Here is a 24008-nt window from a genome sequence, read left to right on the forward strand (position 1 = left end):
TTACAACTCTATTAATATAATCCATTAAGCAAAGCAAATATGTGCCACATAACTTACATTGGACAATATTAAGTACTTTTGAAAGGGGTGAATTGAGGCTGCATTTTCGGGACAGCTTTCAGCCAAATGGTGTTAGGAGTTGCCTCTTTCTGTTACTGAAATTCACCATGCTGCTTCTCTCTAATGTGTGTGTGTATGGTTCTGTTCTGTTCTCTTCTTTTACAGGCAGTGTGTGAAGAAGCAGTGAAGAACGGGCCTCGAGTGGGTCTTTTTCTAGATGCTGTAGTTTTTGGAGGAGAAGACTTTCGAGCCAGCATAGGTGTCAAAGACACGTTTCTCCTCTCATTCTCGCTGTGTTTATGTGTATATATTTTTTCTTTGTCCCTTCAAGAATGGGCATTTACATGGCAATATTAATTTGCCAACCATGACCACGGGCAACACTTCCCGATAATTTAGGGCACCTCATGGCTAACCTGCTTCCAGAACCCTACATCAACACTTCCATTCATTTATAAAACAACTAATAAAAAGCTTGTCGTAGCCTCAGATGTGTTCAGGTCTATATGACATCTATGTTGTTCATAATAAGTACAGTATGTGAACAACTTCTCTGTTGTTTAAACATGCTGTTTTCCCGTTAGTCTGAGGGCTGTCTAGACTTGTAACACAAATTTAAGGCAATTTCACATTGCTTTAATGAATCATTTTCTACGCTGAATGTAGTATGTAAATATTTAACATAGATCTCAAATCCACCCTAAAATATATTTCTGAGCTCCTTTATTATGAAATATTTATTGAGATAGTATGCTGGTTTTCACTGATCTTCCTCCTCCCCTGGGCACTATGTCTTTGGTCTGGGCAGTATCTCTAGAGGCCGTAAATGTGTCTAGAAAGGGGGCCTCGGCCGCAAAGCGTTTTCAGAACCCCAGTCCCAGTGACCTGAAAACTGGAGTGTTCCCTAAGCAGTGTCATGGTCCAAATATAAACAGTGACACTTTGCCCCCCTTCCTGGGGGGAAAGAAAGGAACCTATTTTAATACCACTCTTTCCAGGAGACTTTTGTGTATCCAACAGCTCAGTGGACACTTTCTGCCTCCCTCAAAACGAGCGTCCTTTCGTTTCCCCCAGTTCCCCATGCACACCCCAAAGCTGCCGTATTTGGCTCAGAACCTCGGTTATGACACAGGCTTGCAGCCACAGCACCCGAATTCTGTGCTCAGTGAAGGGAGTTAACTATTTCCACGCACAGCTATTTGGCCACCTTGTATAGTGCTGACTTTGGAGTGACACTTTCTGAGCAATGGCAAGAAGGAAAAGAATACACCAGGAGTCCTTTGTGACCTATTGAGTCGTTTGTGTCCAGCTTGGGAGATAGGGGAGGGGTCTTCTCTTAATGCATGTGCAAGTAATTACTTGAAAAGACGCCTTGCACAATAAAGAGACACAAGTGACAGTCTGCCTATGTAGAACCCTCTCTTTTATCTGCATCATCCTTTTGCTAGGGTGAAATCCCCAGGTAGACATAGAAGTCTTTACACACTTGAGGTTTTGTAATATTAGGAATCTAGGTCCAGTTTCCCAAGTTAACATCTGCTTTCTCTGTCAACACTTCAGGTGCAACAAGTAGAAAGGAAACCCAAGACATCCTCTACGCTCGACAAAAGATTATTGTTGTAGCAAAGGCCTTCGGTCTACAGGCCATAGATCTGGTGTACATCGACTTCTGGGATGAAGAGGGGCTCCTCAGGCAGTCGAGAGAAGGAGCTGCAATGGGATTCACTGGTACGATTCTCCATAATACCCTAGAAAGCAGTATCTAGATTATGCAAACTTTCCAGAAAAGTAGAAATGTAACCAAGAACTGGGTGTATTTAATGTGGCCAGGTGACTCATATACTTATCCCACGGTATGAGACATGAGAAACTTATCCACAACAAGAAGCTGCCAGACAAAGCGTCACATCTGTCTGTGGCTCTGCAAGTCAAAAAACAAAGCACCCATTTTAGTTTCTCCTGATAACACCTACCAGTTTTTCTGTCCTCTTAATAATAATTCTTCTGCAGTTTTTGCTTGCTGATGTGAGGGGAAGAGCAAGGCCGTTATAGCAGTGTTTCTGAGTGAACTGCCTCAAGAATTTGAGTTGATGGGTAGGAAAAGAAAATGTATTCAAATATCCAAAATATTAATTTATTTCTGAAAAACATTTAGGGATATCTTCTTTGTTTTTTTTTTTTTTTCCAACTCATAACCAGCTTTTTATTTTTCTGCTACTTCAAGTCCCTCCTTTCCCTCCCACCACCCACCCAGTGAGTGTCTGTGCACTGGGTGACACCTACGGGCGTTGGCTGGCATTAAGATCAGCGGGTCCTTGAAATCCGGTCCCGGAGCGCAGGCAGATAGATATCTGTTGACTGGTGTGCCCAGTCACTCATACCCAGGAGCCCAGGGAGCAACCGAAAATTGTATTTTTGCAATGAGAATCTATGTTTTGAAAAACCACAATAGGATTCTATACACAAACATGTCTGCAGTTGCACACACACATGCACAAAACTGTGGGTAAAAAGCACGATAATCTCTTTTATTCTTATTTGTTTTTCTGCTGCAAGTCCTAAGAATATCATGATCAGAAGTGCACCCCCAAAAAATAAAAGAGACAAGCATCCATGCTGTTCTCCTTGTAAGTATTTTTGAAATGTGTTTGTGTAGAGGTGACTGAAACATTTCATAAAATGACCCTCAATATAAAAGATACCTTAATGGATGATAATTTAACCCAAAGTAAAATTGAAAGACTGAAGAAACAAAGTTAGTGTTACAGGAGACTTAAATAAAGCTCTGATCTTTGCATTTGTGTTTTTATTTATTTTTTAGGGTTTCCAGGGGCCTTTTTACTTAAAAGAGCATCATTATTTGCTTTAACTGTGGCAGTAGGAATAATGCCAACACTCTGCATTTGAGAGAGTGCATAATATAGGCAAGGTGCCTGACCAGAAATCTTTCAGTCTAAATAAAACAAATATTATGTGCTGGTATTTTTAACACAAAGAGTTAAAAATGTGATTCCCCCAAATCTGCTAAATGAATAAGATGTCTGTTATAGAGAACTATTTTCTCGATCATCTGAACTATTAATAAATTAACTGCCCCTACATTTAATAGTGACCCAGAAGGAAAGAGTCGCTGGCATTGACTGTCCTTGTCTCTGTACCTGTGACACCTGCCTCTTTCCAATGACCTGTTAGGATGTGACCCAAATGGAAAAGTTGGAGAAAGACTCCATGAAATCTATCTAACAGACCCTGATGTTGTTGGTCTAAACTATGTGGCATTGGCTGCCAAGCAGCCAGATGTTGCTCTGAAATGGGCACTAATACAATAAAAAAATAGAAAGCACTAAATTGATGGGGCCTCTCTGATCATCACTCAGGATAACCTGGGTGTCCTCTGCTTCCTCCAGGGGAAGTGTTTGCTCCAGAACTTGTAAGAGAGTTTGCGAGTTTCTCCCAGAGAGAGGGCTGAATTAAATTGGTCCCTAATTCGATCGTAGCAGACAAGTGATTTCAAATCAGATTTAAATTTCTAGACTGTGCCCAACTCAGTGTGAGGAGCTTACGGACTTGGCACCATTGTTTCTCAACAACAGGGAGTATTAAATCACACACAAAAAAATGGAAGTGGGAGGGAGGGGGAGGCAGGGAGGGTACAGTGCCCATTATACATTCAAGGGAACAAGTCAGGAAAGTAGGAAGCTAAACTTCAGAACCATCTTGCAATTTTTAGAAAGAAAGGTCTTTCTTGTCACAGCTTTATTTCTATACACCAATAAAAGGTGATTGGTCTGATAATAAGATAAGAGATTATTGGTAGTATTTTTAAACAATGAATGCTTTAATGAGCATTTTACACCACTCATGATCTGTTTGTCCTAATTATTTGTCATGTAATTGCCATACTTTGAGCTTTACACAAAAAGGGAGAAAAGGAAAGAAGGAAGAAAAGGGGAAGGAAGGAGGGAGGGCAGGAAAAGAGAGCTGCATACCCTGTTTGAAGCAAAAGATTGAAAGTTTTAAAATTCAATGAAGTATTGTGTTGTCTGTAACACTGATAAGGATCTATACTATAAGAATTTTCTGGGCTTTAAAAAATTAGATTTTTTTTTAATGAGTTGTACTTTTGTGACATTTAACCATGCCTCAGACAGTGGGTTACAGTTTCTCTTCTGTAATCATTGTTTCACAGGGCCATAATCCATGTAGATTGATTTTAAATCAATGCATTAGCTGTATAAATGACTATTAACTTTAGGAATTATTTTTATAAAAAGAAACCAAAAATAAATCTTGGAATAAAGCTTTAACAGCCGACTTAGGCATCACAGTTATTCCAGTACTACATGCTGAGAGGAAAGATTATAAATATGAAGCACTATGGGTTTTCTTCTTTTTTGCAGTCTTTTGTAGAAGACAAAAATGACACCATCATACAGTTACCTAAAAGACTTGACAGGTATTGATTTAAAGCACGATATATCAAGTGGTACTGTAAAAAGGATTTCATGGTCATAAATTTTAATGTCTTCCAATTTTGCACCCTCTCAGTAACTTGTCAATAACAACTCTTCTGTATAAAATATTTGCTTCGCTCCCACATGGCATTAAAGTCTGCCGTTCAGTTGTTGGGATATATAAGATCAACGAAAGATAGCTTCACATATTGAGGTTCATAAATTTCTAAAACCTAACACATATCTTAAAATTAGCCTCATTACCAAAATATGGCTACTTGAAAGCCGCCATTAGTTTCACAGCATTGTGAATAGTTTGTTTTGCTTCTTAATTTATGGTATCTGTACCAAGAAGTTCCCATGAAATCTGACTTTTTACCCATCAGTGTAAGTTATGTACATAAATTATAAAATTCAGGACTAACAATTAGTACAAAATGATGACCAGACTAACATCCTTTATTGATCACATTGTAACAACTGTTAGATTACTTAAATATAATTTCAGTATCTGATATTGAAAAAACTCATTTGTCATCACTGATGTTATTTGTTCCCAGAAATTATCCCTCAAATAATTTAAAACATCTTTATTTATATAAGATTTTAATGTTTTATTAGTATGCTCTCAAATAAGAATGAAACAACAATGTGAGGATGTTTTAATTAAGCCGCTCTGAAGACAAGATATTGTTATATTTATTCACTTAGACTCTTTTTCATGAAATGCTAAAAATATTTTTTCTTAGAAACATTGTTCTTTTTCCTATTTGACAGAATAATGACGGTAACAGGAATGGACTTTTATAAAACATCAAGGATATAATTTGTACTTAAAACAACTATTTCAAAAGCAAAGTAAATTGATATGCCAGCAAATATACTTGGCAGAGTTAATTATCATTAAGCATACATTCATTTTTAAGGAACCAAATATGTCTATAATTTTATCATGTAATAAAATATAATCTCATCATTATTACAACATTAAATTATGCTGCACTTTATTAATGACCTGATTAGATTTCATTCTTCCCTGATTGTTAAATTATTTTTTTTAATGACTACATGATTTCATAGAATCCTGTGACTCTTGTGTAATATTTTTATTTAAGGTTCTTAAAGCTTTTTTAAAGCTATTGCTGTAGAAATAAGATTTCCTCTGCAGTGTCTAAGAATCTGTATAAAGGAGAAATATCCAATCTTCATTCCATAAGCAGAAAGGGAAAATCTGGGGCTTTTTTTTGTTGTTAGAAAAACATTTTGTAATTTTGTATTTAAACATTTTAAAATGTGGTAATCTAGAGACTGCAGTGTTCAATTCTTCTTTCTTTTTTACTATACTGGATAAAATTTTTTAATTGAAATCCACTTTTCTATTAGTGGTTAGACAAGATGCACCATATTCATCTGAAAGGATGAAAATTAAATGTATTATTGTTAAGACACCATTTGATATTAATGTAGTTATAACACCTGCTTCTGTAAGCACTATGAAAACCAACAGACCACTTTTAAAAGAAATCATGGAAGGTGGAATAATGGTACAGAAAAAGCCAAAGACAACTTACAGAATTGGAAAGAATTAACATGTAATTTTTTTCTACTTTAATTCGAAATAATTGTTCTAATTTGCAGACATTATCCTTTAAAGTTCCAGCCAAAGCAGTCAGTGAGCTGCCTGGTCAATCCACCTGTAACTAAAAATGAGAGATTATCTGCACTAAGGTGACATTTCTATAGCATCCAAAACACAATTACTGCCATTGTTGTATTTGTTCTTCTGTGGTATTCTGGAAAGGCCTGCCTGATTGTGGTCATTTTCTTTTTAAAAAGTTCTAAACAGAATGAGTTGTTTTACGTACAGTCTGTAAGGCAGGCATTCAGGAGCCTGGCGTGGGTGAGACATTTTGTTTGAACATCTGTTTGTTGTTTTGTGTTTCTGGTGTTATTAATCTTCTCTAGGTAAGCAGGTGATACACCCGAACCAAATTGCGGTGGTCCAGGAGCAGTTTTCTCCTTCTGCTGAAAAAATTAAGTGGGCTGAAGAACTGATTGCTGCCTTTAAAGAACATCAACAATTAGGAAAGGTAAACGTTGTGTTAAAATGCCCCAAAGCGGTGGGTGAAACTCATGTTTAAAATACTGTGGGGAAGAATGAAAAAATATATATTGTTTGCGTGGTTCTAAAAAAACTCCTATTTGGGGGAGGAGGATTTGTGTGGGCTTGGACGGGGACATCATTTATCAGTGAGAAATTCATTTAAGGTAAATTTGTTGCTCATTCCTAAATATTTCACTCACTGGCTCTCAAGTTTCCCATTTTATTATTTTCATAAACTATACTGGCAGCCTTTGAGAAAATAGAAGTCTGTTTAGTTTTACTCTACAGACCCCAATGCGGCATTCATATGAAAATAATTTTAGATCAAAATGAGAGCAAGTTGTAACGAAATAAACACAGTTTGATCAAATGATTCTTGGGGAGAGAAGAAATAAATTTCAGGTTATTTTAATCTGGGGGGGGGGGGAGTACAAAAATCTCCTCCGGTTTAGTCATTTAAGAGTGGGAGGTTGTCTGTGTGTTAGTACCAATTTCTGGACCTGAGATTTGGATCGAATGGAAAGCAAATTAACACTGGAGTACGGGTGTTCCTAATTTAGTGCATCATTGAGCCTCGCGTTTCCTGCTCTGTGGGTTTCTGCTGTGTAAATATTGCAGTGGTGATGCACAATCTGTCTCCACTTTGTGCCAGTAACACTTAAATGAGGTGTCGCCCGAAGGAAGATTTTATGCTAGTTGCAGCATTGTCAGTTAATTATCTTAAAGGTTATTTGCAATAATACCGTTTGCCTCTTTTTAAGGGAATGGGAGGAAAGTTGCCTTTATAAATCTACCCTAGAGGTTGCATCTAAACTCGGCCTTGTTACTTACATAAAGAGTGAAGTTTTGATGCCTAGCATGCAAAACCACTCAGGGGGGAAAGAGTGTTGAAACATTATAAAGTTTCTAAATGTTAAACAGTACCCCCCCCCCAAAAAAAGAACAAAATTCGTTTTCAGTGGTGAACCGATAACATCAATGTGAAACTGTGTGGCTTATACTTTTCATTGGAGTAAAAACACCTAAAAATCCCAACATTTTCAAAACTAGGTAACAATATTAAATGGGTCACTCCCTCCCTCTCATTACCTGCCTTCAATTCCAGCCATGCACGCATGCTTGCCCTCACACACTTACAGGCTCCTCTATGCACAAACTTGCACTTAAAATCAAAAGGCAGAAAATGTGACACTAGAAACATCCCATCAGGACTTACTTATACCAATTTCAGGATAAATAGCAACCTTTTGTTTGAAATCGATAATAACCATTAAAAAAATTGCAGTTCATAAAAATATTTTTTCTATATCTTGACCCCCCAATTCAGTTCCTCCATGAATAAATACATTTATCTAGAGAGAAGAGCCATGTACTTTTACATTTATATATGCAAGATAACTCCATCCACTCCCCTCTCGTGCCTGCTTGCCTGGGCACACACTGACTAAATGTTCTCTACCTCAGTGTGTACCTTATGCCAGCTAAGGATATGCACCTGATAAGTACTTCCTCCTGACATAAACTGAGGCAGGATGGGGCCCATCAAAACGCAGACCAAGTAGACTTCCAGTCTGGGCCAACAATGCCTCCCTTTACTGTCTATCTTGGGTTTCACATTGAGTAAAATCAAAGGATGCCACTGGCATTATAAGCAGCTAGCGGTATGGGAGAGGCTTCCCTAAGTTTCAGTTGCCAGCAAACAAAATTCAAACTAGAAACACACTCTTTTACTGGCATTTAAGTTCTTGAACGAGGGGAAAAGCAACACTCCTCCATTGTATCGTGAAAGTGCTGTTCCCAGGGAAAATTGCCGTAAAGTGTTCTTGCCTTTTGATGACGGCAACTTACATGTTAAATTATGAACTGTTGGGTTTTTTGTTGTTGTTGTTTAAATAAGAAATGCCCTCTTGTTGAGGCATAAGCTTTCACAACATTGTGGTAGCACAGCCTGTCCTAACACAGAGCCATAGAAATTAGAGCAGAAGGGAGATTTACTATTAGGTCATTTCTTCCCTGCCTCATTCGTGTAGGTTTGTTTCCTACAGCAAATTCTCCTGGTGCTTTGTCCAGCAAGGTTTAAATGATTCAAGTAATGGGGCTTCCAGTGGGGACATATGGTTATTTTATCCAGTTCGCATGTTTCTTTCGCTTTGCGTATAAATTGACTGGTCACAAAAATTGGGTCTGCCAGGTAGGTGACTCTGGGTCTTGAGGGGTCTTGGGGTTTAAATAATGTAGGTTTTGTTTGTAAAGATTTAGTATAAATAGGTCGCTCAGTTGTATAAACTACTGCTTCCAACAAACATCTAATCTGTTTTATTTCAAATGTGACTCACTGATGAAAACATAAACCCTCGGATACTTTGTCCAAAGCACAGGTGACTCTCTCAACGAATGGGAAGCTGATGGTTTGTGTCCTAGGGAGATACTTAAAATTTCTAAAAGACATTTTTTTTCACCCTTTGATGAAAATTTCATTCAAGTAATGCTTTCAAGTAGAAATGACCCAAGAAGGCAAAATTATGTATCATTGCTTTTCTCTACTTCCTGCTCCTATCTTAAACTATACTTTGTCCTAAGACGAAAGGTATAGCTAAAGTTCACAGTGCTGAGTCATTTATATTTTCTATAGTAGTTATAATAATAATATTATTAAGAAATTAAAGTTCTACCTTTTTTTCTTGTCCCCTACAAATAACAAAATTCATGAGAATTCTTAGATCCAAAGTAGATAAATTATTGGGGTTTAGTCTTTAGTATCATGGGAAATTTTTTTATTTTATATTAATTGAAAGTTCTAAGGAAATAAAGTTTCATACACTTCATCCTAGTGTTGGATAAAAAATACTTTACATTAAAAATAATTCTGAAATAATAAAAAGTAATAATCAGCTTATATAATCTGTCACTGTAGGGCAGGTAATGATACTTATAACTGCTTTGTTTAAGGAAACTAAAGGTATTTTCAAGCTAAAAAAATTTCTCTGGCATAGTAACAGCCCCCAGCATAAGAGTTAGAGCTACAGATTAATATTGGGGACTCATTAAAATCTGTTGGAAGTAATTTAAACATTCCACATACTCTATGCTCCTGTTTTAATTCCCATAAGCTAAAATATTTCTGCTTCAGCTGACATCAGTTCTGAGGTATATATCCACACTATTAATCAAACTTGAGTCTTTCTTCTATCCTTCTAGAAAAATACATTTTGAGATACATGTCATTAATTATGTTAGCCCCAAATTGGTGAAATATTTTATCCAGGATAAATCACTCCCATGTGATTTGGCTTAAATTTATATTTTCTTAAAAGTTTACATCATTTTTTATGTCATTTTTCACAATAATGATTTCAATATTTGAAAATTCTCCATTTAGAACTGAATTTAGTGTTGTTTATTTTAAGATATGATTTTAACAGTTCTTTTGTTGTCAACTAAGGATTATGTATAGTATGAAAATTGGATAATTGAAACCATCTCAAGAAAATAGTTAGCTAATATTAATAGAAACCTTAATTTGTATATAAATAAACACATATTTGTACTAAATGTACATTCATATATGTATGATACTGTGTATTTTTTCATGTCTATATTCTAAACACAGTATTAATTTCATCACTTCTTGAGCAAAAATGACAGCTAAAGGAAATAGTCGATTGCTTTTTTAAAATGATTGATAATGCCAGGAAATTCTAATTTAAGAATTTACTGTTTCTTTCCAAATAGAGGCTTTTACAGAAAAATATGAAAGAGTAACAGAAGATATTAAGAATAGCAACATGTATTAGGTGAGATAGATTTTTCAAGGTACTTTGCTAGAGTATTCATATTTCTGCAGTGTCTGGCTGCCAATATGACTTTGCTACATTTTCAGTGTTCTAAGCACTCTGTTTTATTCATATGAAATCTTTAAATGCTTTGTTTGGTTTTTGGAAGGATTTTGTTTAAATTTTTCAGTATTTTTTGTTTCTTATAGCTTTGCAAGCTGGCTAAAAACCAAGGAAGGAAAAGTCTCCACCTTTAAAATCTAGGTTCCTTTAGTAATTATAAAGGTCAAAAACAAGGTCATTAGCTGACATAACAACTATAAACAACACATATGACTGAAATATTCTAACTTCACTCTGGAGAGAGCAATAATACAGATTAATATGTTTACATAAATAAGCAAATTCTCTAAAGGAATATAAATGGGAACTTATATCTTAATAAAGAAAGAAAAAAGAAAGAGGTTTTTTTTCCTCATATAAGTCTTTTGATCTAGAAAAATCCAAAGAGTATACCCCCTCCCCAATATTGAAAGCAAGTTATTTTCATAGGTATCTGATTGTGGCTCACACACCTTTCATTTGTGTTTCCAAATGCAGGGCTTTACAAAAGAAATACTGTTTGGTCCAGATGGCCTTCTAGAAGGCTCCCTGAGAGAACTCAGAAGTCTCTCTAGCCAAAAATATTGTTTCCGCTTATTCAAGTGCCAGAAATCCCACTGCCACTCTTTCACGCAGATCAAATAAACCATCCAAAGATTTGGTTGTTGTCTTTGTCAAAGGAAAGAGTTGATTCCACTAATAGACAGCATTGTGCCCCCTACACTCCTGCACCCCACCACCCACAGCCTGCCCCACTTATTTGTAAGCAGAAACACTCAAAATCAGAACCGAGGGGCTGCCCGTGAAAATGAGAGGAAGGGACATCACTCTTCTTTTGAGATGCTTAGTTGTTGTATTTCTCCATTTATTTCCTTGTTCATGAAAATCTTTAGAACTACATGCCATACTTTTGACTTTTAAAAAGTCAAATTCTTAGAAAGTTGAGTCTGCCGACGATGACTTTAAGGTTGATCTGATTAACAATAAATTGCATTTAAATCAAGGCAATACAGTTTTACTGCTAATCATCCTTGTTTCACACAGGTTTAGTGGCAAGTGGCTGGCTTAGTGTTAGAGGATAAGAGATTTTGTATGTAGCTTAAATCTGATAATTTTTAAAGTTGTTTCATCCTTAATTTATAACACATTCCTAAAGTTATTTTAATCAAAATACTTCTCTTCTGTCTTATATTTGTCAGGATTGTTTTCCTTGCTCAATTTCAATTGAAAACAATGTAATTCTGTTGGATGAAATTTCAGAAAATCTTCTAGTTAAATCCTTTCAGTTTACAACTTAAAAAATACACCGAGCCCCAACAAGGGTTTAGAAGTTACGCAAGGTCACTCACACCCAAGGTGGTGATCCAGCCCCTACCAGAATTCGGGGCTCACTTTGTAACTAAAGATATGAGCAGAATTAACTTAATCTGGTTTCAATTTGGTCACAATGAATCTGCACGCTAATGACCAAAACTAGATAGAGCTTTAAAAAGTATTCACTCAGAAACAAAATGTGAATTTGATTACTTCAGATTAGAATCTTTTTCTTCGTCATGCGCCTTTTTTTTTTTTTTTTTTTTGCATGAGCAGTAATGATGAGAAAAGAAAGAAAACTGAAAATCCATGTAACCTCCCAGCTGTTCTTCCCCATGTTGCTCCCTCCTTCTCAATTCTGTCTTGGCGTTGTCCACCTGCCCTGCCCCAGAAAGACATCTTGGCTCTGATCACTGCAAACCTCATTCTGTTTTATTAGTCATTCGACCTCCTAAGCTAAGTTGGAAACTCTCAGAGCTAGTCTGGGGCCTTTGGTAAAGAGGCCCTGTCTGACCCCGAGCTGGGTTTCATCTCACTCAAAGGACGAGTTCCCAAAGTCCTGTTCTCACTTACACCTGTGGTTGCAGAAATACACCATGCCTTTTAGCTCCTTTAAGAGCAAGAACCAAGCAAGGGCCATGAAAGGGTGGCTTTACTCTCAGACGTCTTTCTCTCTCATTCCCTCTCACGGGACTTCTCCCTCTCAGGATGTACGGGTCTGCGTGTGTTTCTGTACGTGTCCTTCCTCTGCCTTCCCTGATCCATTTCCGTGGATTCTTCTGGTTTTCTCTTTTTCTGTATCTCTCTCTCTTCTTCTCTTACCACATCATCTCCACCACTGCACCCCTGTCCCCTGCCTTCTCTCCTTCTGCTGATTATACTAGAGAGGTTCAGAGCATTCCTTTGATTTTTTGTGGTGCTTATTAAAGAATTCTTTAATTCTTTTTAATATTAAAAGCAGGCAAATGGAGCTTTTATTTTACTAAAAAATAGAAAGCAAGAGTTTCTAGAATTCTCTTATTTTTTTCCATTTAAGTTAGTGGACCTCAATGGGGGAAAAAAAAAGGTGGGGGCATTTCTTCCTCTAGCCCAGAGAGTAAAGAATTTTCCCTACTGTACATCCTCCTGCAGCATCTTAGAAATCAGTACACAATACACATTTAGTAAACACTATTTAGCTAGCTGGTTTCTAAATTTTTGACAGTGCTAAAAAGAAATTATTCGTTGTACTTTTTAACAATATATATGATGCTGACATTTTTCCCCTTCTAGAAAAGTTGAAAGAAAAAAATTTTCACTAATTATTTCATCAGTTATTATTCATCATTTATATTTTAGTGTTTTAAAATTTAAAGTGCCAAAAAAAAAATTTAAAGTGCCTTCTAGTTAATGTTAGTTTGTTTAGATGTATTTTCCAAAGAAAGAATAAGACTACAACATATAAAATAGAAGAAGTTTAAAATTATTGGTCTTAGCTTCAAGCTGCTATAAAATGGCCTTCATTCTCTGCTTTTCTCATAGTAATATCAGCTTAAATTTGACATAAAATATTCTGACATAAAATATTAAATTCAAGGTATTTACACATTTATCTCAGTATTAAAAAATAAAATATTTTCCAACAAGATTTCTAGTTTCAAAAAAATCTGAGCATTGATAGTTGCAGAATTCTATGTAATTAGTAAAAGTCAACGAATTATATACTTAACAATGGGTGAACTTTATGGTATGCAAATTATACCTCAATAAAGCTATTTTTAAGAAACAGAAAATTAAGCACACCCTCTAATTTGCTGGCAAATGCTGAAACTCCTTTAGATTGCAATATGCTTTTAAATCCAATTGTTTCACCTCGGTAGGTAGCCTTCCATGTGGCATAGTTGGCTTGATTTTTCCAGATTTCCTTATCAAAAGATATTTAAAGCCTTCTCGATTCCTGTCCTGATCATTCTGCCTGAATATTTTAAAAGATAAAGCTTGTTGCCTACATTTAGTGGGTTCTGAGAAGAATCTTAGAAGGCACCTTTGGTCTGTGGAGTAAAGAGGCTCTGGTCCATGGAGACACTGCATCTGTGCAGGTAGACAGCTCAGGACAGGTCACGTATTAAGATAATTGACCCAAACATTCACCTCAGCTCTCCTCCCTGCTGTTCAGCCACCTCCACCTTCCCTTCCACATTCATCTTCCAGATCTTCTACTAATTCTCCTTTACTTCACCAGTTCCCTAAAGTTATGGCAGAGTCTCAAATTAATCTTACTAGTGTCCAACACATGAGTGTTTCTACTTCCTGTATAGAGCTCAAGCTAAATGATTTCATGCTTCCTTATTAAGAAGCAAAGTGTTAATGATAATCTTCATTTTACATCCACTCAGTTCCCATGTTCCCAAGGATTTCCCCTTTTTATACTATACCTTTCCTTTTTTCAGCTTACTGGCTACTGAAAACTGTACTGTTTGACTGACGCCTCAAGCTTATAAATATATGCTTAGAAATCCAGTTGTTTCCTTTGGAGGGTAGTTTTCCATGTGGTATATACTTGACCTGATTTTGGCTCCCAACTTCTGGTCACCTGCCTCTGATTAGAACGTCCTCCAGCAGATATTCTAAGTTGGTATTTTTTTTTTAATTCTATATAATGCATTTGTTTTCAAATACTGGTGCAGGGTCAAATACATAGCACCTCTGAGTCTCATTTCTTACAGGGAGAAATCAATCTGTGATTTAGAAGCGTTTAGAGGGAACAGGAGAGAAGGCAATGGCACCCCACTTCAGTACTCTTGCCTGGAAAATCCCATGGACGGAGGAGCCTGGTAGGCTGCAGTCCATGGGGTCGCTAAGAGTCGGACACGACTGAGCGACTTCACTTTCACTTTTCACTTTCATGCATTGGAGAAGGAAATGGCAACCCACTCCAGTGTTCTTGCCATGGAAAATCCCAGGGATGGGGGAGCCTGGTGGGCTGCGTCTATGAGGTCGCAGAGTCAGACACGACTCAAGTGACATAGCAGCAGCAGCAGAGGGAACAGGAAGCTTTGGGGAGGTGGGAGGCATCCTGTACTCAGACATCTCCTAGAATGCGGTTGACTCTCAGAACCCTTAAAGCTAGTCTGGAATCTTCAAATCTGGTCATAATCCGATGCTCTGCTTCTCCCTGGCCCTTTCTGGGATAAACGGGATGACACTTTCTCTGACAACGGCAGTAGCAGGAACAGCTGCAGTGTGGTGGCAGCGGTCCTGGCGGTGGAAACAGCTGCAGGTGGAGGTGATCGCCCTGGTGGAGGGAGTGGCAGCGACTCGCTGGGGGCAGGACCACAGCCGCGGTGACAGTGATGGTAGTGGAGGTAGCAGTCGCAGCTCCCACGCACTGAGAGCCGGTCAAGTGATGCAGCTTCTTTTATTTAATCCTCACAACAGCCCTACAAGGGGTAGGATCATCATCCTCATTTTATAGACGCTCTGATCACTCAAAGCTAGAGAAAGGCAGAGCCTGGATTCACATTCAGGTTGGAGGGCTTCCCTGGCGATTCAGTGCTTAAGAATCCACTTGCCAATGTAGGGGACCGGGGTTCGATCCCTGGGTCGGGAAGATCTCCTGAAGAACGGAACGGCAACCCATGCCAGTGTTCTTGCCTGGAGAATCCCATGGACAGAGGAGCCTGGTGGGCTATGGTTCACAGGGTCACATAGAATCGGACATGACTGAAGCGACAGCGCACGCACACTGCCAGTGCAGGGGACTCGGGTTCAGTCCCTGATCGGGGAAGATGCCACATGCTGCTGCAAGGCAACTGAGCCCATGGGCCACAGCTGCTGAAGCCTATATGCTCTACAGCCAGGGCGCCGAAACTCGAGAGTCGCCTCTGCTGGGGGCAACTAGAGAAAGCCCCCACACTGCAAGGAGGAACCTGTGCACTGCAACAAAAGACCCAGTGCAGGGGAAAAAAACAGATTCAGGTGTAGCTGAGCAGAAAGCCCGTATTCCTAGCCACTGCCCCAAGTGAGAGACCCCTGGGAAGCAGGTCCCTTCTCTCCGTGTGTCTTTGTGCATGGCTGTTTGTCAGCCGCAGGCTCCTGTGCCACTGAGAATGCGCTCACCCGGGAAGCTGCCCGTTTCTCTGCTTGGTAGAAAGTCACAGAAGGGCTGCTTGAATGGACGACCCACACGCCCTCTTGGGCTGCACTGACCTGGCTGCAGACCTGCACGGGGGGCATACAGACCCCTTCATCCCATTCTCCAGGGAGGGTTCTGTGCTCTTTTTCAAGCCAGACAGCTCCAGGGGAAAAGACAGGAGGGAGGATGCAAGGGCTAAGGATGGAGCTTCTCCAGGCTTTTCCACCATTTAGAACATAGAAGATAAACCTGACAGGCTGCCCAGGTTGCATGATTCCCAGCTCCGGACACCCCCTCTGAGGCCATGCTCCGAGGCAGGGGCAGAAGGGACCCTCTTGCAGCAGTTCCACAGGCCTAAATGGTCACTGTATTCCCCAATCAGGAACAAAATGAACCCCTTTCAAATATTCCAACTGTTACATTCTTATGAATCATTTAAAGGGCCTCCCCATCAAAGGCTGAGGAACATCACCCATCAGAATCTCGGTGCCAGGAGTAATGACAGATCAGCCCAACGTGAATTGCCCATGTTGAATGACTTCAGTTGACCTTTTGGAAATTTCAGGTGGAGATACATGAGCATCTGCAAATTCTCTGGTCATAGGAGTAAATGGCCATTGAATTTTAATTCAAAATATTAAAATACCTATCAAATGAGCACTCCAATATAAAATGTTTAAAAAAAGAAAAACATGTTTTCTATTTCCCGTCTTCAATAGTATTCTTTCATTGTCCATGGCAGTTTTAAAAGATGTTTATCCATAACACAAAGGGTTACTGATATTCAGAAGCACATACAAGGATCAAATGTCACCTCCTTTAATCCTTCTTACAAATGCTTTGGGTATTTTGAGGACTTAAAATGTCATTCACATTTTTATTATTGAATTTTTTTCTCACTGAAAATATCCTTTGGTGTTTCTGCCGTCATAATAATTATAGTTAAGAGCTTCCAAGTGGGAACTCTGAATGAAAGCACACTGTATTTCAGTTGTTCCCAAGTCAGTTATTAAAATCATGTCTTCACATATTTGTTTCTCTGGACCTTCTCTATATAGCATTAATCTTTTCAGCCTCATTTCAAGTAATGATATCTCTGAAATAACAGTTTAGACATTTTTTATGTCACGTAAAAATAAAAATTTAAAATACAGTATATGTAAAATAATATATATTAAAATTTTGGATATTAATTTTTCTATAATCATCTTAAGTACCATAGTTACCAGTCATAGTTTGAAGTATACTGATTAGTAGGAAAAGTTTGAGATTTGGGGTGAAAAACCCTAGATTCTAGTCCTGTCCTACTCATATGAAAGTGTTAGTCACCCAGATGCTTTGTGACCCCCACGGAATGTAACCCCCCAGGCTCCTCTGTCTATGGAATTCTCCAGGCAAGAATACTGGAGTGGGTTGCCATTCCCTTCTCCGGGGGATCCTCCTGACCTAGGGAGAACCCGGGTCTCCTGCATTGCAGGCGGATTCTTTACCATCTGAGCCACCAAGGAGTTCCTTTAAAAAGATATATATTTTTTATAGATACAAAGATTTACCTTTGTATCTGTAAATCAAATTGTTGGATCCCCAGACTATCCTAGAACAGAGGAAAAATTACTCAGGATAAAGGAAAAAAACAAGTGCTTTAATTCCTCCCCTTGGGGTCCAGGGATGAGTGAGTCTCGGGCCTGCCAGGGCAGACAGGGAGAACAGAGGGAGTCCTGTGGGCTGCAGTCTCACTGCTTCGAGCGGAGATGGAGTCCCATGCGCTTTGTCCTGGGGGAAGTCTGTTATCCCTCTTCCAGATGGCTTTCACTGATGCGAAAGCAGGCTCTGGTTCCTCAGGCCCTGGAGAAACCCCTTTGTCAGTAGACTGAGCCAGTACTTCATATTGCTTGATCTGTTGAGTCACTGGTGACCAGAGGCACAGGGGGCAGAGAACAGAAGGCCAACCCCACTCACACGTCTGGATGCACTGCCCAATTCCCCCTGCCCTTCTCTTGACCTTCAGTGGGCATCCCTAACCTTCTAAAGCTGACCTTCAAAGTTCCGGGTCCCCCAAAGCCTTTCCCAGGCCAAACCACCCCATTTGATGGCTCTTTCTGTAGCTTCTAATTCCTTAAGCACCACTTACAGATGGACTGGCTTGCACTTTTAACCGTTAAGTCATTTGCATGAGTTAACCTGATCCCAACCCAGCATCGCATTTGTTTCGGTCTATCCCTGTGTCCTACTGGAGGCTCAGTCAACTCACCAGGGAGTATGACCAGGCCAGGGAAGGATTACACGGAACAAAGACACTTGCAGATAAAGGAGAGCAGAAAGGTAAGGTTGATCCTGTCTTCCCAAGTCATTCTCCCCTCCGTCACCCAGCTCGGGCCCCACAGAAGAGCCAAACTTCACTCAAAACCATATTTTGGATGCTGAGGATTCAAAGATATAGGAGACCCTGTCTTCAAGGGCTTCTCAGTGAGAAAGAAGGCAATGTAAAGAAATAATTACAGTAGAGCGTGCCACTGCCGCTGCTAAGCCACTCCAGTCGTGTCCGACCCTGTGCGACCTCATAGACGGCAGCCCACCAGGCTCCTCTGTCCCTGGGATTCTCCAGGCAAGAACGCTGGAGTGGGTTGCCATTTTCTTCTCCACAGTAGAGCGTGACAAGGATTATGACAAGGGGGTGTGTGAGGGAAGGAGGGAAAGAAATGAGCCCAACCAGGGCTTCACAGACATGACATCTTTCTGTCGTCTTGAAATATAAGCAGCAGTTTGCCGGACAGTCAGGGAAAGGACCATCAGATCAGAGAGCAGAGCCGTGGGAGGGGTGCACATGAGTGTGTGTGTGTGTGTGTGTGTGTGTGTGTGTGTGTGGGAGGGGTGCACATGAGTGTGTGTGTGTGTGTGTGTGTGTGTGTGTGTGTGTGTGTGTGTGTGTGTGTGTGTGTGGACCGGCAGGAGACAAAGCAGAGAGCAGAGGCAGGGTGTGGTCTCATCACAGGGAGCCCTGGGCTCCCTCTCAGGAGGTTGCACTTGATTCTGTAAGTCCAACGGCAAAGCAAGGCTTAAGGAAGAGGGTGATCTTATCTGATATTCTAGAAAAATAACCTCACGGTCCCAGTTAGGAAGATGCAGCTCCCCTGTGAATGTCCCAGCACTCTCTCAGTGAGACCCCTGCTAGCCAGCCTGGGGGCTGACAGCCTCGCCACTGAACTCTGGGTGCCTGGTACCCAAGCTCAAATCCTTACCCATTAACCAAATTGTGAGGGGACCCAGGCCATCCTAGGACCTGTCCAAGGACTCCAAGTGTGATAGGATGAAAGCGAGAAAGAAGAATGAAACAGTGCCCATCAAAGTCTCTGTGAGAGCATCGTTTCCCCCATCGAGGGGTATCAGGAACAGCTAAGTTTGGGAGTAAGGAAGAGCTATGTGACGGGATGTCAGGGCTGGGCCTAAGAGATTTCAGCAAGAAGAGGACACAAACAAGACCACAAATTCCATAGTGGTCAACGCTGACTAAAAGTTCTAGGAATTCACTAGGAACTGTAGTGAGGTAAATAATTGACTGGGCATAAGACTTAGCCTACCATAGAAGGCATCACAGCATTGTAGAGCAACTAAGCTCCAATAAAGTTAATTTAAAATAAGAGACATCATCATAGAGGAAAAAAGAGAATGTTACTCTGAATAAAGGACTATAACAACTGTGCTCACATATTATCATTCATTCTGACATAAGCAACACCAGCATGGGAATGTGCCAAAGAGAACTCCCTGAATGCCCGAAGAAGTTGTTGGAAAATACAGTGAGTAGGGAAAGAATAAGATTCATTTATGGATGCTAGAAAATTACTCTTTTAGTACTCCAGAGAAAAAAATTTGCAAGTGCTAAGTGCCAGAAATGCAAAACATGTGACTATTTCCCATACATGCGATTACTACTGTCACCACCATCGTCACCCATCCTTTCGCCAACAAATTGTAAGTCAGATTCTCCCCCCTTGAGGAACATCAGGGTCTGATAACATTCACGTTACTTCAATGCCTATCTCACCACCAGGCAATGACCCAGATGTTAGAAAACCTACAGCCCAATAAATAATTGTTTCCCTTCCTATGCAGATAACAACTATGCTGAGGTGATAACTGCTCTTCACTTAGAGGAGGCTGAAGCTGTTTACACGTGTATAGAAAGATGTGCCAAAGTGGCTGACTAGTGATTTATTACAACAAATAGCTCAATAGGTAATAGCAGAACAAAAGCTGTTGTGCACGGAGCCGAAGCCCCATGGCAGCTCTGGGGGGAAACACATGGCACTGGGGGAAACCACTTGGGGAATCACTAGGTATAGAGCATCACGTCTAAGTCAGCAGTGCAAACTGTCAGACGTGGTCCTGACCGGGGAGAAGGGCAGCCTTTCCAGGCCTCGAATCTCTTTACGGACCACACTGGCTTTTTCTCTAATTCTTGTTTAATTGTATGGCACCTGCATCTCTTGAGAGCAAAGACGGAGTTGTACCCATGTCAAAGCCAGCCTAACTGTTGCTACCCAGGAGAGCTAAAACATGGAGCTTCTCAAACTTCAATGAGCATTCAAATCATCAGAGGGCTCCCTGCCAACCCCCGGACCTTCTGCATGAAACCTCATCGGATGGAGCCCAAGAGTGTGCATTTTAACAAGCGGCCTCCCCACCAAATGATTCTGATTTGGGTGGCCAGGCAACCCACCCAGAGAACAATCCACAAACCCAGGGTGCAGGCCTGGAGCTCACACTTTGCATCAAATAGAGCTAGGTGTTATCCCAGCTCTGTACTTAAGAGCTACAGGGCAGACTCATAGAAGTTTCTTTGTGCCTCTGTTTCCTCAGTTATAATGTGGGAATGGATACATCCTCATAGAACCAGAGTGGCCAGGGGATGGAGGAAGGGTAATGGGGAGTAGCTGTCTGATGGGACTGAGTTTCACTTTTGCAAGCTGAGGAAATTCTCAAGGTCTGTTGCATAGCAGAGTGAATCTATAGTGGTCAACACTACCGGCCTGCACACTTAAAAATGGTTAAGATGGTGAACTTAGGTTATTTGTTTTTTCTATAATGGAAAAGAAAAAGGAAAACAATTTGTTAATGGGCATGGGTCATCGTATCTACCTCACGGGGTTGTTGAGAGTGTTACATGAAATAAAGCATGTCACAGTCCTGGGCTAGGAAGGGTAAAGCATCTGCCTGCAATGCGGGAGACGCGGGTTCGATCCCTGGGTCAGGAAGATCTCCTGGAGAAGGAAATGGCAACTCACTCCAGTACTCTTGCCTGGGAAATCCCATGGACGGAGGAGCCTGGTGAGCTACAGGCCATGGGGTTGAAAAGAGTCGGACACGACTGAGCGACTTCACTTTCACTTTCTTTCTTATTGCTGTAATGATGGTTATTAAGGTTTTTAACCAAGAATGTTGTTCAGTTGCCAAGTCATGCCTCACCCTTTGCGACCCCATGAACTGCAGCACACCAGGTTACCATGAATGACTTACTACTTCTAAGGCTTTTTTTTTTTAATTGAAGGATAATTGCTTCACAAAATTTTGTTGTTTTCTGTCAAACCTCAACATTAATCAGCCTTAGGGACACATATATCCCCTCTCTTTTGAAACTCACTCCCACCTCCTGCCCCATCCCACCCCTGTAGGTTGATACAGAGCCCCTGTTTGAGTTTCCTGAACCATACAGCAAATTCCTGTTGGCTATCTATTTTACAGATGGTAATGTAAATTTCCCTGTTACTCTTTCCATACAGCTCACCCTCTCCTCCCCTCTCCCCATGTCCATAAGTCTATTCTCTATGTCTGTTTCTCCATTGCTGCCCTGTAAATAAATTCTTCAGTACCATTTTTCTAGATTCCGTATATATGTGTTAGAATACGATGTTTCTCTTTCTGACTCTTAAAGGCATTTTTAAACCAAATCATAGCCCAACTCTTCAAGCTGATGGAAGTTCCCTCTCCTTTTTATTTATATATTTATTTATAGCTGTACTGGATCTGTGCAGGCTTTTCTTTAGTTGCGGCAAGTGGGGGGCAAATCTAGTTGTGCACAGGGCTTCTCATTGCGGTGGCTTCTCTTGTTGCAGAGTTTTCAGCAGGCGCGGCAAGTGGGCTCAGGAGTTGCAGCTCCTGGGCTCTAGAGCACAGGCTTGGTAGTTGTGACGCTTGGATTTAGTTGGGATCCTTGGCACGTGGGATCTTCCCAGATCAGGGACTGAACCCATGTCTCCTGCACTGGCAGGCAGATTCTTCACCACTGAGCCACCAGGGAAGCCCCACCTCTTCTTTCCAGGATGGTCCACCAATTTCTCAGAAACCATTGAGCTGTGAAACCAAAACTTATCTAAAATCACTCATTAAGGAATGTTTCAAACCCTCCCCACAAATGTAAGTGGCTTTTGACAGTCTTCAGTTTTCTGAATCTTGACCAGCAGACTATTCAACTTCACTTGTGGGCTTCTCTGGCAGTCCAGTGGTTAAGATTCCATACTTCCACTATATGAGGCATGGGTTCAGTCCCTGGTAAGGGAACTAAGATGCCACGCGCCTGCCCGGTATGCTCAAAAAACGAAAACAAAAGACCAACCATCTTCTAGGTTGATACACAAAAGCAGGAGGACATTCATGCTAGGAAGCCAGATTCCTAACACTAAAATCCTCAGTTTGCAGAGATGAAGGACACAAAGAACAAAAATGTTAACTTTTGTTTTCCAGCTTAAGCTTAACAAAGGAAGTCAAGCAAAATCCGCCACCATAAAAGAGTGAAATGATCTCCCTGTCTTGAAACTCTATGTGAAATATTTTGCATCTCCAAGGTGCACACGGAATTCAAAGCAGATTCAGGGAACGTGGCGTAGACCCAAAGCCATCACCTTGATTGTCTGTGCAGCATTCTGATTTCATGTCCATCTATGCTAATTTCATCTCTCCAGCCTATTACTGAAGCGTTCGCAGGACAGATGTGCTGTTTTACAGGGCCGTGATCCACTCGGTAGGCGGGTAACCAGGAGGCCTTTGGTCTTCACCATTTACTCCAATAAGAAAACTGGACGATTGGCGTGTAAAGCAGCATGAGCCCCACGCCCTGATTCCACCTGTCACACTAACCCAGAGTATCTTACAACTTCTAACCAAAGTCACCAAATTCATCACAGTCACAGAGATGATCGAAATTAGCTCCAGGCTGAATGAAATTAGGCAAAGACCAAATCTGGTGGTACAAAGAGTAAAATGGGCAGGTTGGAAAATGACTTCACGGTGTAGGATTTTTGGCCACGCAGATGTTCATCTGAATCAGATTTCTCATTCCAAGGCTGAGAAGGCTAGGCACTGGGGAGGATTCTAATCCTGATGACTTTTAAATCTCTCTTGATTAAAAAATAAATTTCATAGCAGAAGCCAACACAATATGGTAGAGCAATTGTCCTCCAATAATTTTATTTTGTTTTATATTTCTCCATATTATATAATTATAATTTTTGATAAGTAAATAAATTTCAGAGTCTCTGCTGAGGAGTCCCTGCCAGTTTTTTTTTATCCTTCATTCTGTGTATAACTCTATATTATTATAAGGGGTGAGGGTTTCCAGGGAGCCCAAGAGACCATCCCGAAGTCTTGAATAATGACAATATTGACTGTTGAGATGTGATACTTGTAAAATCCACAACTGGAAGGCAGTATATATGAATGGCAGTATATACCAATCAGAGACATTACTTTGCCAACAAAATTCTGTATAGTCAAAGCTATGGTTTTTCCAGTAGTCATGTATGGATGTGAGAGTTGGACCATAAGGAAGGCTGAGCGCTGAAGAATTGGTGCTTTAGAACTGTGGTGTTGTCGAAAACTCTAGAGAGTCCCTTGGACTGCAAGGAAATCAAACCAGTCAGTCCTAAAGGAAATCAACCCTAAATATTCACTGAAAGAACTGATGCTGAAACTGAAGCTCCAATAATTTGGCCACCTGACACAAAGAGCCAACTCATTAGAAAAGACCCTGATGCTGGGAAAGATTGAGGGCAGGAGGAGAAGGGGACGACAGAGGATGAGATAGTTGGATG

At 40.3% G+C, this 24008-nt stretch overlaps 1 protein-coding gene across 3 annotated transcripts in view; it reads left to right on the top strand.

The window, feature by feature from the left end:
• The window catches only part of CLYBL (citramalyl-CoA lyase), a 221313-nt gene that overhangs the window by 192416 nt on the left and 4889 nt on the right, over positions 1–24008 (top strand). For all 3 annotated transcript variants that reach the window (XM_065902225.1, XM_065902224.1, XM_065902223.1), the window contains exons 5-7: positions 226–319; positions 1621–1788; positions 6480–6604. In XM_065902225.1, coding sequence (XP_065758297.1) covers positions 226–319; positions 1621–1788; positions 6480–6604 — 387 coding nt within the window. The remainder of the gene's footprint in view (positions 1–225; positions 320–1620; positions 1789–6479; positions 6605–24008) is intronic.

The sequence above is a fragment of the Muntiacus reevesi genome, chromosome 11, assembly GCF_963930625.1.
Source record: "Muntiacus reevesi chromosome 11, mMunRee1.1, whole genome shotgun sequence".
NCBI classification, from domain to species: domain Eukaryota; kingdom Metazoa; phylum Chordata; class Mammalia; order Artiodactyla; family Cervidae; genus Muntiacus; species Muntiacus reevesi.